At 39.6% G+C, this 18,692-nt stretch overlaps 1 protein-coding gene across 1 annotated transcript; it reads left to right on the forward strand.

The window, feature by feature from the left end:
* Window positions 1-1,037: 1,037 nt before the first annotated feature.
* Window positions 1,038-15,935, forward strand: LOC137265608 (low-density lipoprotein receptor-related protein 12-like). The gene is made up of 4 exons (XM_067801041.1): window positions 1,038-1,104; window positions 7,339-7,505; window positions 14,400-14,541; window positions 15,670-15,935. Exons 1-4 carry the CDS (start codon window positions 1,038-1,040, stop codon window positions 15,933-15,935), a joined length of 642 nt encoding a protein of 213 aa, XP_067657142.1.
* The last annotated feature ends 2,757 nt before the right edge of the window (window positions 15,936-18,692 follow it).

An 18,692-nucleotide genomic window follows, 5' to 3' on the forward strand; every position in this document is an offset into this window, starting at 1 on the left:
AACGTCGCCCAGCTTTAGCAGCTGCACAGACATGATCGTTGTTTCACAATGTTGCAAACATTTAAGACTCGTGCCACCTTCCTACCACCAGGGGAGGACGGGTACACTGGTGGATAAAGCGTTCACTCGTTACGCCAAAGACCCCTGTTCGATACGCTTCACGAAGCCCATTTCTGGTGTCAACAGACGCAATGTCACTGGAACATTGGCAAAAGGGGCGTAAAACCATACTCAATCCTATTTTCAATGCCACTGAAATTTCCTCCAGCGATTATGGCCATTCACTCAGTGATTCACTCATTCACCTAGTGCCTCTTTTACTCAGTGACTCACTCACTCACTTACTCAGTGATTCACTCATTCACCCAGTGTCTCTTATACTCAGTGACTCACTCACTTACTCAGTGATTCATGATCACTCACTCACTCACCAGTGTCACCCTGAACTTTCCCACAAAGTTTATACCGTCGAGTACATGCCCTCATTCACCAACACGTTCTTGATCTCCCAATCAGAATCATGTCCTCCAGCGGTTTGCCAATGCAGTTTGTCTAACGCGTGGTTCTATATTTTCATCATGACATTCTATTGAACGGAAAACAACAAAATACCATTTTGTTTCTTTAACAATATACAAGGATGTATTGCTCTGTAAATATTTGAAGGTGACGTAGCATCAGGAAACTGATGCCGACTGCAGGAAACGGAATAATCAATATCGTGATGTGAAGGTTACTGTAGAACCTCATTTACATAGCCGGTGGTGGGAATTTACATATGAACACTGAGTCTTCTATGAGGTATAGAGTTTGATCGTTACTCATGTTTATGGTGAACTAGAATATTGATGCATAGTTGAGAGTGGACTCAGACAAGGCTGTTATTTTGTTTTGCTTAAATTATCTCTTAATGGTCTTGCCTTCGGCTGTACATTGAACTTCAAAAGGTGCGGTAGCTGGACGAAGAGGTGACCGGGTCCGGGTAGGAAGGTGAAAAGAAGGCATTTTATTCTGAACGTTTTGGAATATTTCAAAAAATGTCCGGACCTGCAATAACATGCGTTGTCTTCATCTGCCTCCTACAAAGGATGCAATGTGTTACAGGTAGGACGTTTCTACTTCCGTTCTACTTTTCTGTTGCCTATAGTCATTAGAGGGCTATTACTTAAGTCAATGCATTTTACGGTCAAACGCTGCTTAAATATTTTAAATCACCACTCGTCAACTTACCTGTTCTAGACATACATGAACCCATCTATCCTACCAGTTGTTAGAATTGGTTTTCAGAAACCAATGGCTGTCGTAACAGGCACCTTAACTGGATCGGATGGTCAGACACATTGACTTGGTTAACGCACGCCATCGTATCCCATTTGCTTATGCCTTTGATCACCGGATCGTCTGGGGCAGACTCAATGATCATGACATCACAGACTGCTGTCACACAGCTGCAATATTGCCCTCACTCTTTCTCTCTCTCTCTCTCTCCCTCTCTTACACAGAGTACTTCTATTGCGTGGATGTATTATACAGAGAAAAGATGCGCGATATCTTGGAATGTGGTTTGTCAACAGCTAATATGCATAAGTCAACGAAGCTGCTCTTGGGGAATTTCCCCCACCTCTTTCTGTAATGTGATGACCAGTTGTGGAGGTGTCTCTCGTACACGTCGTTCGAGTTCTTCCATAGGTGTCTTATCGGGTTCAGATCTGGTGATCGGGAAGGCAAGGCATTGACGTTTGAATTAGCAAAGTAGCAGACCGTGACCTGTACTGTGTGTGAAGTAGCGTTGTCATGCTGGAACAATTTGAACTGTAGGTCCATAATCTGAAGTATGTCACTTTCAAGGACTTCGTTGATGTACCGATTTACTGTAAAATTCCCATGAACCACCACAAAATCAGATGTGTGTGTGTGTGTTGGATATCAGACCCAACGCCATGACTCTGACTTCACCGAATCTGGCGACATCTTGAGGGCAAAACACTTATTTCTCTGACGGCGTCTTCCATCTCGCCGGTGAAGAAAAAACCATGATTCATCACTGTACCACTCTAAGGTCCCAGTTTCAGACTCAACAACAACACCACAAGCGCAGTCTCTCAAAACAGGGGCGAAATCTGGTCTTCTTGATGAATTCCCACTTCACGCTATCGAACTCGATTCCTGACAGTTATGTTGGAAATCCTTCTGAAACCATACGTTGTGTCTTATCCACGGTTGTGTCAAGACGATGAGACATGTGAGCAGCTTGAATGTAGCTGTCCTGGTCCTTCTTGGGCGATCTTGGGCAGAATTGGTCCGCAGGAAACGATCACAAGGGCGAAATATATCATCTTTTATTCCTCCACATTGAAGAGTACAGAAAACTGCATTTATGCAGATGTTTCAGGAGTTGGGCTTTCATACACATCTGAGCCGATATATCGTTTTCTTGATCAGCTAACCACTAGAGTCACAACAAGTCGCTAAATTACAGCTTTGTACATCATGGTGATGTATTTTATGCACAGAGTGGAATTCTTAATCAAGTCCGCTTTGATGAGGGGAAAGTCAGTTGTACACAAGAAACACTCAATACGTTCAGCTGGGTTGTTGCTGAGAAGTTTCACACTGAATTCAATTGGTCCAACGCTGATCAGGACAATCCTCAGTTTGTCCTGAGTTGCACAGTGTATCAACACACACATACGGCATGAGTCAGGGGAACATTACACATGTTCGTAGTCCTGCTTCGCACAGACCTCTCACTGTATTGTCAAATTTAACGATAAAGCTGCTGTCTGAGTGATGCGTCAAACAATGACACCGTCCATGACGGGATGACTTCCAGCTGGCGATGAATTTGCAGAGCTTGTGGAGATCAGGGCCATCTGCCAACCGACTATTTCATTGTGCGACATGATATATGATGATTTGCCCTTTTCCTGACAAAAGGAATTCACAGAATCAAACACAACGTCTTTGTAAAGTGATCGATACCCCGTGTTCTTACATGCACACACAGAGACACACACAGACACACAGACACACAGACACACACACAGACACACACACGCCCACACCCCGAAACGTCGCATTCACATTGCAATGAAGAAGTTAACTTTTCCCCCCTAGATCTTGGTTTTCCTTGATGCCAAGAATGACATACCCTTCATCGAACGATGGCGAGCCTGGTGGTTAGAACAATTATGAAAAAAGCATGTTTTGGTACCTCAAAATAGTTAAGTATAAGCACCAAAGGCTTCAGGTGATTAATTTTGCCTGGCATATTAAAAGGTAAAGTTGTTTATATTGGAAAAAGTGTCACCCCTCTTGGCTATTGTGTCGTCTTTTGTGACACTGAAGCCAGATAAAATAGGGACAATCAAGACTGGAAGCTAGTGCATGTTTTGTTGGTGAAGTTTTGGACGAATATTTCTTCAGGTGGTTCTAAAGTAAGAGCAAAAGTTAAAATTGCAGCGTCCGGTGCTGTTTATAATCACACAAACATGACGTTCTTGAAAGAAAAAGTATATTTTATTGTTTTTTGCTGCGCTACATGAGCGAATATTCTCAAAATCACCTATGGCTTCGTTTCTTACTTGAAGAGTATATTTTATATATGTTACATTGTTAAATGGTCCTTGAGATGAAACAGCTGCCGGTGGAATGGGTATTGTCCTGTTAGGTCTTTGTGTGGATATTGATGGATACGTTCATCGTTTCTGATATTATTGACGCATCTCTTGCCCATTGCAATTTACAATATTCGTATTTTTTCATTCATTTGTTGAATCATTGGACAGTATGTGCACATAAATTCAATAAAGACAGATCAACTCATTTTTGTTAATTTCCCAAATTTGTAAAAAACATAATCACAGTTCAATTAAGGTAATTATTTAACTAATCAATAATTAAAACACATACATTGTTTCCCTCTTGCTCTCAGTCGTAACACTTTTAGAAGGGGAAAAATGAAATTAAATGATAAGGTTTATGGACATATTTTGAAGCCAGTTTGTAAAACAACTGAATCATTAAGGTTTTAGAAAAAAAAACGACTTCATGTCCCAATTAGTTCCAAGAATATCGTTTTACATTTATGTTGATCAGTGTATCAGTAACGCCTACGGGTGGAACCCATAAGATTAGGGTCCCAACTGGTGTTCAGTAACCCATGCTTGCTAAGAGACGACTGACGTGATCGGGTCGTCAGGCTCGCTGACTTGGTTGACATAGATCATCTTATGCCACACAATAAAATGTTGTGCAGTCTTCAAACTAGTTGAGTGTCTTGAATGAACGGCATTCCGACGAACTGACTTGATCAAATAGCGTTTGAGCTGTTATCAGGTTCAGTGATATCGCATGATCCCTTTTCATCATATTAAGGAATATTTATAAATTATTCCATACAATTTTTTTGTTGTATTTTAAAGATATTTTACGAGGTACTATTTTCTGGAGCGTAGTTATGTTGTTACCGCTGGAGGAGTTAGGCGCATGAATACGCATCAGCTGTTTGAAGTCACAAGTCCTGCCTGCTAGCGGTTATTATCTCTTGAATCTTCTTTATAAATTACATTATTGGTAATAAGTAAAACTAACAGCTCGGGACGAGTGACTACGGGAATAATGACCTCGTTAAAATAGTGTTCAGGGTCTCACAAAGGCTCGGCACAGTGAAAAATGTTTCAACACGGACATATGTCACGTAATCACTCTTACCTCGTTTGCTATTCTCTAAGTCTTCACTCGGATCTTCACGGGTGGAATTATTCAAGAAAATGTAAGTAAGCTGAAAAGCATGCTGTATCGGTCGATGTGAAAATCCACGTTGTTTTTAATATTGGCATTCGTTTTTGCACGGAAAAGAGGTAACCATTATGTCACGACTGAGTGTCGTGAATCGAAACATCGCCATAGGCCGCCGTAAAGCTGGGATGTCGATGTCTGTAGTTGCCCGATATTTCAAAGTTCGGAGCACCATATCTCGTCTTTGGAGTCGTTTCCTGCAGACCAGTTTTGCCCAAGATAGCGCGAGGAGGGGGTCGCCCGAGAGTTACCACTCAAGCACAAGACCACTACATCCTGCTCACGTCTAGCCGCAGTCGAGGATAATGCAAAGTGAATCCCCGGTTGCGCAGAATTTCATACAAAACCGTCAAGAATCGATGCATGAAGTGGGGATTCGGTCAAGAAGGGCAGTTGTCGTTCTTGTTTTGAGAGACTACCTTTGCGCAATCCTTGCAATGGTGTCGTGGAGTCCGCAATAGGAACTTTAGAAATTTGGGGCCAGTCTGGTTTGTGATGAATCACAATGACATTGTATTCTTCACCGGCCAGATGGCAATTAAGTCCTTGCCGAGAGAGGGAGGTGTTCCAGCATGTCAACGCTACTTCACATACACGAAGCGTCACGGCCCGCTACCTTACCAATTCTAACGCCAGTGTCTGGTCATGACCTTCCCGATCACCACATCTAAACCCAACAGAACACCTCCGGGATGAACTCGATCGACACGCCTTAGACACTTCCACAACTGACCATCGCATTGCAGGAAGAATGGGGAAGAATTTCGCAAGTGCGACTACGTCGACTCAATCAATCTATGCCGACAGTAACTGCAGTCAATGGTTGCCATATGAAGTACATTTTGTGGAATCAAACAATCAGGAACACGGAAATGCAGACTAATGTTGTGTTTGCAGACTCTTTGTCTGCAGACGTGGAACGTTTCACCTTTTCACCGTTGAAATTACATAACATAATTGAGTGAGTTTCTTTACAGCATATTACCATTCCACAGAAAACTTCAAATACGTTTGCTAGAGTGGGTGATGGTCGAAAAGACTTTATTAAATTGTTGATTTGTTTTTTTTCAGTATGTTTTCATTACCCCACCTCAGGCTATTTTCTTTTAATATGCACTGATGAAAAAAAAAATACAGAACAAGCACCAAGAAGCTTTTTCTGCCTTCCAGGCATCTCTTATTTGCTGCTATAGCGTAATGATATTACACACCTGAAGGACATAGGGAATGTTTCTGCCAACTGAAGAATATGTTACTGTATATATCTGCCTTTTGTCGTCAGACTGTGTTTGTTGAACAAAAACAACAAACAGCATGACAGGACACGCTGACATTTTAGCGAAGTTCTGGAGTCTTCTATATTTGATAGTGATGCATGAACAAACAAATCATGAAACTAAAATAGCTATAGACCTTCAATATAGAACAGGAAAATCAACAAACATAGAAATTCAGGACACCTTACAGTAAAATGAAAGCATGGTCCTCAGTCCCTCAGCTCTCAATATTCCAGTATTCCCCAGCCCATCAGCAATATTCCCGAGTCCATCGGCAATATTCCTTAATCACTCGCAATATTCCCCAGTCTAAAAGCAATATTCCCCAGTCCAGCAGCAATATTCTTTAAACTCTCGCAATACTTCCCAGTCCATCAGCAAAATTTCTTAATCACTCGCAATATTCCCCTGCCCATCAGCAATATTCTTTATTCTTCTCGCAATATTCCCCTGCCCATCAGCAATATTCTTTATTCTTCTCGCAATATTCCCCTGCCCATCAGCAATATTCTTTATTCTTCTCGCAATATTCCCCTGCCCATCAGCAATATTCTTTATTCTTCTCGCAATATTCCCCTGCCCATCAGCAATATTCTTTATTCTTCTCGCAATATTCCCCTGCCCATCAGCAATATTCTTTATTCTTCTCGCAATATTCCCCGTCCATAAGCAACATTCTCCCGTCGATCAGCTATATTACTGAATTTCTTTCGCAATATTCTCCAGTCCATCAGCAATATTCCTAAATCTCTCGCAAGATTCTCCAGTCTAACAGCAATATTCCTTAATCTCAAGCAATATTCTTCAGTTTCCTAACAATATTTCCCACCCCTACAGCAATATTCCCCACTGCATCAGCAAATATTCCTTAAACTGTCGCAATATTTTTCAGATCCACTGCAATATTCCACAAGCCCTCACCAATATTTAGCGGTTCCTCAGCAATATTTACCAGCCTCACGTAATATCCCCCAGTCTCACAGTCATATTTCCCAGTCTCAAAGCAGTATATTCCAAACTCGAATCAAAAGACTTTCCTTTTTCATTCAACACTATTTCCCAAGTCACTTTCCAACTTGAAAATATGCAGGCGAGTGATATATAATAAAGGCATGCACCTTTGCAGGCCAATAAGTCCACAATCTGCCGTAGTACGTCACTTAACAAGTGTAGGTCATTCAGGGATCATTTCTAACTAGTCATCCTCACGTGTAATCATATTTGAAGCTTAACAGACTAAATCTGTTTCTTGTTTTCCTAGGCTGCAACTATACATTGACGGGTTTTTCTGGAGTGTTCACATCACCAAACTACCCGGGTATATATCCCGCCAATGTTGACTGCTACTACACAATTGATGCCGGCTCCAAACTTATTCGCCTCATATTTCTGGACTTCGCTGTCGAAATAGGCTATGACTTTGTGAAGGTGAGTGCGTGTTGAGAGAGTGGTTGAGTGGTTGAGTGGTTGAATGAGTGAGTGTCTGGATCCTAGTTGAATCCTATCAATGATAGTATGTTGTTTAACGCCGCACTTAGCAGCATTAAGCATCCACCAGTGAAGATAAGATACAATGCATAAGGATACACAATCATCATGATTAAAAACAACCAGAACATGTCAAAGGTCAGTGAGTTTAGTCATATGCCGTACTCAGCAATATTCCAGCTAAATGGCTGCCGTAAGTAAACAATCGGATCTGGAACAGAAAATCCAGAGATCAACATCATGAGCATTGATCTACGCAGCTGGGATATAATGACGTATCAACCTAGTTAGCGTATCTGACCAACCGATCCCGTTTGTCGCCTTTTGTACGGCATGGGTTACTGAAGATCAATGTTTTTACCCGGATCTTAAGGAGTACAACTCAATTATAGGTATTAAATGTTTCAGATCAAAGTCAAAGTAAAAAAGATGTTATACATGAGCGTCACAGTGATAACGGAATATCTTTAATGTTTACATATATAATTTTCAAGATTATATTTGGTTATGGATGCCTTATATATGAAGACAACTGAACACTAATGTTTTCATTACTAGTTTGTAATAAAGATATATGTGCACATAGGGGATGTTTTGCTTGAGAATGGCTTGGTATGTATTAGTGTTTTAATTCATGATAACAAGACATTTTCCCATTTTCTACTAGCGTTACAATATCCGATTCTACTATCTTTCTCGACAGTTTTTTTTACCCTCAGTAATCATTAACGGTATCAAACCTAACGATATTCAACTATTATTATTCTAAAAGTATGTGTTGGAATTATTGATAAATATTTTTTCTGGCTGGTGTAACGTTTTAAAGATCCTGTAATATTCATACTGTGTATTTGAATTTAAGGTGGATTTTCATTCTTGATTAAACATATATATCTATTGATCTAACAGCAAATGTATTGACAAACCTGTTGACATCGCCAATTGTCTGGCACAACCATGTAAAACAGAAACCGCGTGAAAATAAATTCCTGATATCAGTTACAGTCCGTTTGAAACAAAATGATACTGATAAACTGTAATCTACCGCACACACATAAAACAATACACGTAAAAGAAAACAATACACACACCAAAAAAATCAAAGCAAAGCGGAGTGCAATAAAAATAACAGATCAACTCCTGGAAAAATGTAAACGTTAAAAAGTACCCAAAAATTGTTTACGAATCTGTCGTCATTTATTTGTGCGTGTTTCCATTTTCTTACAAACTCGCAGCGCAACCAACGAAAGGAACAACGCGAAAAGCGATGTGCATGCGCTTTAACGCAACAGTGGGTGACGGGTTGTGTCCAAATCGTGGTGGTGAAATAGATAGAGACCGGAATATCTACAATATGGCTTTGAACATATGAGTATACGCTTTTGATGCACCTTTGTTTTCGTTAAAATGAAACTAGACAGAGACATTCTCTCAGGGTTGTTTTTTTTTGTGATTAGACTTGGACAAGACTTATTTTAAAAGACTGAGGAAAAGAGTTGAATTGCGACGCGATTTCGGATTCTTTGGAGTGGGAATCTGAATCCAAATCTCAGTACCACTGTCCCTGAAATGAATCAAGTTTATCAACTTACAAGGGTTTTTGACACGCCCCCTGATGTAAACCATTGCTTGTAGAATCGCGACTTCGGGTTCTCAACAGTTTTATGAGATGGCGAGATGACACCCCAACCTCACAGCCAGCGTGTTGTGTTTACTCGGTAACACATGGGTCTCCCCTGTCATTTTCACCCTTGAACAAATCACAGACTTAGTACATCATAAACTTTACGTACGGAGCAAATTCCATTTTGTCTAACTTCAGTAATCAGCAGTAATCATATGTCCATGACGTCACTAATGCATGTGCATTTTTTGTGCTGTTCTTTGGTTGCCACTTCGCCGACATAACAGTAGAGAAATGATAAAAAATGATGACAGTTTTTGAACAACTTTTTGATACGTTTGTTGATTCTTTTATGACTTTGTTAGATTACAGTTTATCGGCATCATTTTGTCATGTGTAAAACATTAAGATATTGGCTGCGAGTTTTAGTTATGCACGAAAAACGGATACCTCTCAAGGTATATAAAATGCAATTGTATTATTCTAACTGTGGTCACACGACTTATGCATCGTATATTCGTAAGATCTTGTTCTCACAAGGGTTTGGTTATGTGTGGATGTTCCAATCTGTAGGAGATATAGCCTCCTTTATTCATGCCTTTAAAAATGTTGCTATTAATATGTTTTTCCAGTCTTGGACTCTGAATAATAGCTCCAGATATTGTTTATATCGTGAATATGAAAGCATTTCAGGTCCTGAGAAATATCTAGATTGCACTATTGACAAACGACTAAGGGATATATTTGTTAAGTTTCGATGTGGTTTATTAAGATTAAAATATAACGAAGGGAGATGGTTAGGAATAGATAAATCTCAGCGTTTATGTCCACATTGTAATTTAGCTACCGAAGACGAGTACCATTTTTAATTCATTTGTACATTATATAGCACGCTACGAATTAAGTACCTCCCTTCTGTGTATCATTAAAATCCGAATATGTACAAATTTAGATTTAAAAAGCTTAAATAAATTCCTATGGCATGCATACAAATTAAGAGAAAATACATGTACAACTTTAGATAATAGATAGATATCACATAGACAGTATATGACTACCATAATATATAGTCTGGTTCATAATTATTGAGAATTTTTCTTCTTACTTTGAGCTATCCTAACACCTCAACTGATTCACTGATACTTAAAACTAAGTAATGGTATAAGGGAGGTAACTCATCTTGGCCTACTGAGTATAGTACAATTAGAGTTACCTCCCCTGAATTTGTAGCAGACGTCATTTTCCTCAGCACTGTCAACAATGTCTGCTGAAGATAAAAGAAGGTTGATTTTTGAGTTGTGTAATCAAGAAATTGATGATGTAAATACATTGGCAGAGAGAACAGGAACTCCTCTTTCTACTGTGTATAGGATTAGGAAGAATTTTAAAGAGGGAAAGGATTTGGGGCATCAGAAAGGAGCAGGGAGACCCAGAAAATTGGACTTCTCAGATCGCGTCCGGCTGGGAATTTTAGCGTCTAAAAAGCAAAGGGCAAGCATCTCCAACATCAGGTATGAAATGATAGAAAGGGGATCAACAGTTGTATCAAAATCTACAGTTAGAAGAAATTTGATTGATCTTGGATGGGAGAAAAAGACTGGAATTCTTTCTCCTCTCATGAAACAAGAACATAAAGACAGGCGTGTTGAGTGGTGTTTGGCACATGAAAACTTTGACTGGGAAAATGTGATTTTTACTGATGAAAGCTCAATATGGGTATATCCCAATTATGTGAAAATATTGACAAAGTCTGCGTCAGCACCGTTGTATCGACGACCTAAATACAGCCCAAAGGTTCATGTATGGGGAGGGATATCCTTATCAGGAACGACCCCGCTGTGTGTGTTTGAGGGAAATCTGACAAGTCAACGCTACACTAACATATTAGATAATTTTCTGCTTCCAAGTGCACATGTGTTTTATGGAAATGACTGGATTTTGCAGCAAGATAATGATCCTAAACACACCGCAAAACATGCCAAGCAGTGGTTTCAGGAGAAAAATGTGACTGCATTACCATTTCCTGCATATAGTCCTGACTTAAATCCCATTGAGAACATTTGGGGGATGATGAAGGAATGTGTGAATCAAAAGGGGTTGACAAAAATTGAAGACATGAAGAGAGAAGTGGTCCGATACTGGGACAGCATAACTCACGAGACACTAACCTCTCTGATAGGAAGTATGCCTACCCGTCTTAGACTGTGCCGTGAAGCTCAAGGAGACTTGATAAAATATTAAATTGTTACCTACACAACATGAAAAGGTCAGTTCACTTTCACAATACATTCAATTTTATCTGATTTGTTCTCGTTTAATAATATGAAATGCTTTAGCTATTCTCAATAATTTTGAACCATACTGTATATAATATATATTGTATATACAGCTGTATACTCTGCATTGTATTTGGGTCCGAGGCCTTCGTACTAGAAATAAACACTTCACTTGACTTGACTTGACAGCGTGTTAAATTGTTCCCAACACTAACCATGGTATTTGTGAGGTATTTGTTACATAAAAAAACAAATACACATGTACACATCAACCTCTTCATGGCTTTCAATCTTGCCTGAACGCCAACATCCTACTAACTTTAGTAGGTATCTCTAGTTTGCACTTACATGTTAAGGTACCTCGTACATGCTAACATGTTTCAGGAAGCAACATTTAATTAAACATCTTTTATGCCGTTTAAAGAGTACCTAAAGTGGAGATCATAACCAACGTAACTGTACTTAAAAACCTTTATATACTCTTTGAAAAAGTAAAAGTTCATTTGCATTATACGTCTAAAAAAATTTGGAGCAATATCAGAGTCAGGTAATGCTTATGTGATCATAATGAACGTTTTCGCCAATTGCATTTACTTATGACCATAGTTGTTTGTATAGTAATTGCTTTTCATCGATGATTGGTGAATGACGTGGAATTTTAATGTGTACGATTTTCATGTTCAACTAAAAGAGAAAACGGGTAGAAACTAACACTATGTGATGCAAGATGATTGTTAAAATTAATGGTAGTAAGTCATTTGTCAACCTTCTTGAAAAACGTCAAAATCAAGAATGATACGCCATGTATGTTTATGGGCTACTGTGTTGTGAACGTGCATCTCATGCGTTGTGCTTTGCGGTGGTGATAAAGAGGAATAGTGGTGCGTGTATAAGATGTCTATCATTGTCTATCTTCGGAAGTTAACTTTTGTGCTTCTCATCCAAATTAAAAATTTAGGTTCCCCTTCTTTTTTAAGAGAATATATATTAACACTTTGTTGGCTATAAATGTGACATACGAAGTACTCTGTGAATGTCAGTAGTAGTAAATAAGGCGGGATATTGATCTCGTACCCAAGTCGTATATACTACTTCTGTCAATAACATTTCTTTAGCGGAATGTTCCCTGGAGCCTTTTCTCCAATGCTTTACACGTATTCATGAACATTACATTCATATTATTGTATTAAAAATCAATAACCTTATTGACCCTCTGGAACTGAGTTTCTGATATGATGAAACGATTGTTGATTTAACTGATATCTATTATTAAACAAAATACACCAGTCTTGGATCTGATGCCAGCAAGGAAAGACACCTTACAATTTCCCGAAAACATAGACGTGGACCTATTGGGAATCATATGCGAGGGATACATAATCAATTTTCCTACCTGTACTGTAAAGTGCAATTATTATTTAAGGAACGATTGTGTATTTTTTCTATGTGCAAACTTTCGTCGAACAAAATAATACACAATCAATCCTTACAATTAAATTTGCCAAATATGGAAAACTATCAATATTCTTTGTTGTTGTTGTTTTTAAAGAAAAGAACCAGTCCAAACTTACACATGAATTAGGAGGAATACATTCTGTGGCGTGACGTGTGTAAGGGAATTATCTAATTTGGGCACATAACCCATACACATACGCACGCAAACGCAGACGCACGCAAGATTACAGATTCTGCCAATCGCTATATGAGATCTACAGCAACGAGACTTACAAACCGAACAGGAACAATTAACAGTGGCTGGGTATGGTTCTGAATATTGTCTCTTCAAACACAGAAGTCCATCAGTGGGTAGACAGCACTTCTGAATATAAATATGCGATCGTCAGCCCATCTGCCTCGCCTCTGTTCAAGGATCAAGTAGATCTCACAACAAGAATTCGGCGTATGTGCATGCACTACTGACTGTCAGGCAGTCTTGTATTGTATCATGGGGCATATGGTCATAATGCTGATACCAAGTGAGTGAGTGAGTGAGTGAGAGTAGTTTTACGCCGCACTCAACAATATTCAAGCTATATGGTGGCGGTCTGTATATATTGGAGTCTGGACCACACAATCCAGTGATCAACGACATGAGCATCGATCTGTGCAATTGGGAACCGATGACATGTGTCAACCAAGTCAGTGATCCTGACCACCCGATCCCGTTAGTCGCCTCTTACGACAAGTATAGTGGCCTTTTATGGCAAGCATGGGTTGCTGAAGGCCTATTCTACCTTGAACCTTCACGGATGCTGGTTTTTATGGTAATAATCTACTGTTTATATTAACAGCACGATAAAGAGTTTGATATACAAGGTCCATAGCCTGTCAAAGTGGCAACAAATATGCCAGTGCGAAGGAAAGTATTTTAGATGGTCAGAAATAGCCAATTCAAACACTGCTTTTCCGAGAAAGGGTGGACGCAGGTGAAACATGCAATTCGGGAATGAAAACCGAACATATTTGATGATGTGTGGTGCACAGGGTCCAGGCTACAGGTATGTTGAAGTTAAGAAACGGACAATCCTTGGAAGACTCCTGAGGGTTTCTTGGTCTGCCATCGTAAGTCACAACAAAACACACGCGACTCATGAGGTTTCATCCCAGGCAAGAGAGTTTGTTTAAAAAACATTCTTGTTCACTCAGCACTAAATGGGTACCCGGAAGGATAAGTCATAAGTCTCAACCTTCTAGCGCTAGCATGTGGGATTTACAGGGAAATGGAATGAACAGAATGAATGGTTGGCCATTTGTCAATGGAAAATTCGAGAAAAATGTTTGGGAAAAGCCTACAATATTTACAGCAATGCTGTACCATTCCCTCAAAAATACATGGGATTCTCTGAAGTCCGTATAGTGGTGTATGTACACGTTAGTGTCACGGATTAAATATTTTTGGTGTCTTCCTATGTCAGCTCCCCCTTGCTATTTCAGGTATACAATGGCTCCAACAATCTACTGAGTACTCTGGACGGTAGTAAAGGCATGTACGTCCTTCAGCCTGCCACGCGTTACAAAGTTCTGTTTCATACAGATCAGCTCGTCCATTTCAGGGGCTTTAATGCAACGTGGACAGGTAAGCATTGCAACATAAGTCGCACGAGTACTTTAAGACACGCGTCCGATGGAACAAAGACACTGCTGAATACATGATAGTACATGATGTTCTCAATTCATTGATCGGCAATAACGAAGTTGTCATCCTTAAAGTGTCCTAAGTTTTTTATTCCTCTATTCACATATAATCTACTTATAAATTTGCATAATACTTGCATATACTCTATTGATTAAGACGACACAGCTCTATTCATGGCAGTAAAATAGTTTCATCCTTAAAGTGTCCTACCTTTCCTACATTCTATTCATGTCAAATTCACTTAATTTTAAATTCGCTTAAAATTTATGTAATCCTCTCACGCACTGCATTGCATAAAACGACAAAACTTAGTTTAGTATCAATATCAGAGCAGTAAAGCAATAGGTAGCTCATTTTCATACTTTGGTGACATTCGAAGAAGATAGGCTGTTTCCTTTGGGTACACTACCGGGCGAAAGAAAATATACATCCATGTATTGATGAATACATACATAAACAAAACATTTCTAGGGATGGTTATTGAAGGGCAACATATTTCATATGGGTACTGTAGGTATATTATGGGCCCCGTGTTTAGAGTGTTCTGCTGGCTGTTTCCAACAAATGTGTTGTTAATGTTTGTAATATTTTTTATCAAAGTAAAAACATCTGTTTATACGGACTGTAAAAGATTGAACGTGCATAGTGAGGTTCTACTACACGTTAGTGGGTTATACTACAGGACACATCAACACTGTTTTTCAGTTGTCCATACGGTTAGCTTCCATCATTAATTTGCCAGTATTATACTCCATGTATAATCGTTTTTGAATTCGATTCTTTATTACGTATAGATGGCCATGAGGCAAACAGTACAACATGTGTAAACAGTGAGGTAGAAACATACATTTTTCGAATTCCGTTCGTTTTGAATCCATTGTGAACATCGATCATCGACGCTAGATTGTAAGTTTGGAATTTTCGTCGATACAAATTTCACTGTCGGTAGGACAAAATAGCCATGAGAATCGTACAGTATAAATCTGTACTAGATGTTTGCGTTTAGGGCAAGCATGAGATAACGAATGCCCAAACATAATTGTTTTTGTTTACGTCTTTGCCTTTCAGTCTCTGCCGCCGCCCTAGCTGAAGACGTTCCCGCTCGCGTCCACGGCCGTTGCAGCTACCATGAAAACGTAGTGCGCAAGTCTACATCCGGGTTGTCCCTTGGTCACCTTGAACTGCTGAGCACAACCACCGTCTTCGAATGTATGTTTGTCTGTGGGGAGGATAGCTTTTGCACGGCGTTTCAGTATCAAAACCAAGATTGTTCCTTGTACTTCAACTTTCCTTGTAACGATACCCTCCCTGCATTGCTGTACATCGGAATGTGACGTCGTACGCATTGTGGACACGATGAAGAACGACAGAACCGTAGTGAACATTAAAAAATATCTGAACGATCCGACAATATTTATATTATTGAAATACGAAGGTCTGTCAAATATTACATGCTAGTTATATATGCTAGTTATATATATTATAACGCTATTGCTTGCATGGTATGAACCTACATCGAAACGTCGTAATCAAAGTTATTCATCCATATATCATTTCAGTCAATGTTGACGTTAACGAATGTACGCGTAAATACTTCATAAGAAATAAGATAACGGCGTTAGCACCATTAAAGAAGTTGACTTTCCATAGAACTTGGTTTTCCTGTAGCTCAGTCTGTTTAGGAAGCATTTACGAGCACATCCGTTAACGTCAACATTGATGTTAAAATATTTCCTGCGGTACGGGTAGGCACACGCACGCAAAGAGTAATCAAATAAAAAAAATGCTTGACAAAAAGCTGCATGTGTAAGGCTATAATATTGTTGTCATTCATAATACCTTCTTTGTTTAAAATAACGGGAATATTCATATACGGAATACACATAACGATGTTTCAGTCGGTTGTGATGTTTTCAAACATTTCAGAAATAGGTAGTTATATATCCGTGTTTAGGGCTAAAGGAAGGCATTCCAAATCCAGATTCCAAATTACAAAAGTCATTGAAGTCACTGGCAATCTGGATGTAACTGAGATAACCATTTTTATTGTTACTAACTGAACTGGGACTAGATTTTCGAAGCTCTCTTAGCGCTAAGATAGTCGTAAGGCCATGTTGATGTATGGCATCGTAGCCTCGAGAGAGCTTCGAAAATCTAGGCCCTGGAAAATATCTAAATTAGAATGGACAGCAAAACATATTCGCACAATGAATTGATGTTGCAAACGTTTCTTAAATTCGTGCAGTTACAATCGAATATGCGAGTATTATTATTCATAGTCATTTGCTGTTCCTCAAAGATGATAAAATTATGGTATTTGCTCCGATGTCCTTTTCAGATATAAACGGTAATTTTGAAATTGGTGAAGCCCATAACTTTCGCTTACTCATCATGATTTAATGATTGTTTTACGGGCCTCTCTTTATGACAAATATGGTCACTTACATGTTGCATAGTTTGGGAAACCAGGCGTAAGCTCTAAATGCCATTGCCTCTGTACAAAGTAACTTTAACGGTAAGACTACCGTAAGTCTATGTTATAGTGCGGGAGTTATGGCTACCTTTGCGCTATGATCGCTTTGTGCAGCAGCACCCTGGGATATTTACTGTTGACAAATTAGATTTTGCTGTCGTATGTGGAGGAGACTACACATAATCTATTCCCAGACTTTAACCCTTCTTCCACCTCTAGCGATAAGCAGTCATATATCATGCTTCGGCTGGAAAAGACATTTTGTTTTGCTTCCATATTACCATATTCAAATTAATACCATATACGACCCGAGAAGGTCCCGGGGTAGAATAGGCCTTCAGCAACCCATGCTTGCCATAAAAGGCGACTATGCTTGTCGTAAGAGGCGACTAACGGGATCGGGTGGTCACAGTCGCTGACACATGTCATCGGTTCCCAGTTGCGTAGATCGATGCTCATGTCGTTGATCACTGGATTGTGTGGTCCTGACTCGATTATTTTTAGTACGCCACCATATAGCTTGAATATTGCTGAGTGCGGCGTAAAACTAAACTCACTCACTCACTAATACCATATACGAGGCGACTATGCTTGTCGGGAGAGGCGACTATCGGGTAGTCAGTCTCGCTGACATTGCTGACACATGTCATGGATTCCCCATTGCGCAGATCGATGCTCATGTTGTTGATCACTGAATTGTGTGGTCCAGACTCGATTATTTACGGACCGCCGCCATATAGCTGGAATATAGCTGAAACTTAAACTCACTCACTCACTCACTCACTCGAGGATTGAATTCTTCGGTTAGTTTTAGTCCAAACGTATGTTGAAGCAATCGACAGCAGTAGTAATACTCCAATGGTGGTAATGATTTTGTGATATTCACGGCCTGTGAGTATGGACTGTTGAATCGATGGATTCCCCTAGGCAATCACTTCTGTGTCATTATTGTTTTGTTTACACTTATCTTGGTGTATAGTGTTAGGATTAAACATATACATGGAGCAGTAGAATGGAAAACACGCAGCGACAACGTTTCTAAAGAGAAAAGGCCGAAGGTAAACCGAACAATTTACACAGCGTTCGACGGTGGCCAACTGGACCAACACGTAGTCTCAGAGCATATGTAATATTGACGGCAACAAATAACTCATTTTAAACTGAAAAGGAACCCCAATGAGACGGGTGCGTCGGATGATGAAACGGAGAATATTTAGACTTGCGTTAATGAGCATTGCTGAGACGGAAGGGAAAATATTGCGATTCAGGAACCGTGAGACAGGCTATTGGGCAGCAGATGGACTGGATGCTGGGCAGTGTTTCACTTGTTGACTTGCCTTCTGCCCTTTCTCATACATCTAGTTATTTCCTAACGGTTGGTTTGTCGTGATGCTTAACTGACGGATGTCACCGTATTCCAGTTGTGAGGGTCAATCACTTGATTGTCTGGGTTACACTCCATTATCGTTGGGACATTGCAGAGGAATATAAACAAGCAACGCGTAGTTGCGAATTGTGCTCGTCACGTATTGCTTTTCATTTATTTATTTACTTATTTATGTTTATTGCTTAAATTTGTTACCATGCGTTTCAATACTTTAGTAAGATGTACAGTACT

Source organism: Haliotis asinina, chromosome 15, assembly GCF_037392515.1.
Source record: "Haliotis asinina isolate JCU_RB_2024 chromosome 15, JCU_Hal_asi_v2, whole genome shotgun sequence".
Lineage (NCBI taxonomy): Eukaryota > Metazoa > Mollusca > Gastropoda > Lepetellida > Haliotidae > Haliotis > Haliotis asinina.

Bases quoted from the DNA above. Each gene is read 5' to 3' on its own strand.
- LOC137265608 (XM_067801041.1), top strand. From the start codon at position 1,038: ATGTCCGGACCTGCAATAACATGCGTTGTCTTCATCTGCCTCCTACAA. The intron at 1,105-7,338 runs GTAGGACGTTTC...TTGTTTTCCTAG, and splicing joins AAGGATGCAATGTGTTACAG to GCTGCAACTATACATTGACG. The intron at 7,506-14,399 runs GTGAGTGCGTGT...TTGCTATTTCAG, and splicing joins TAGGCTATGACTTTGTGAAG to GTATACAATGGCTCCAACAA.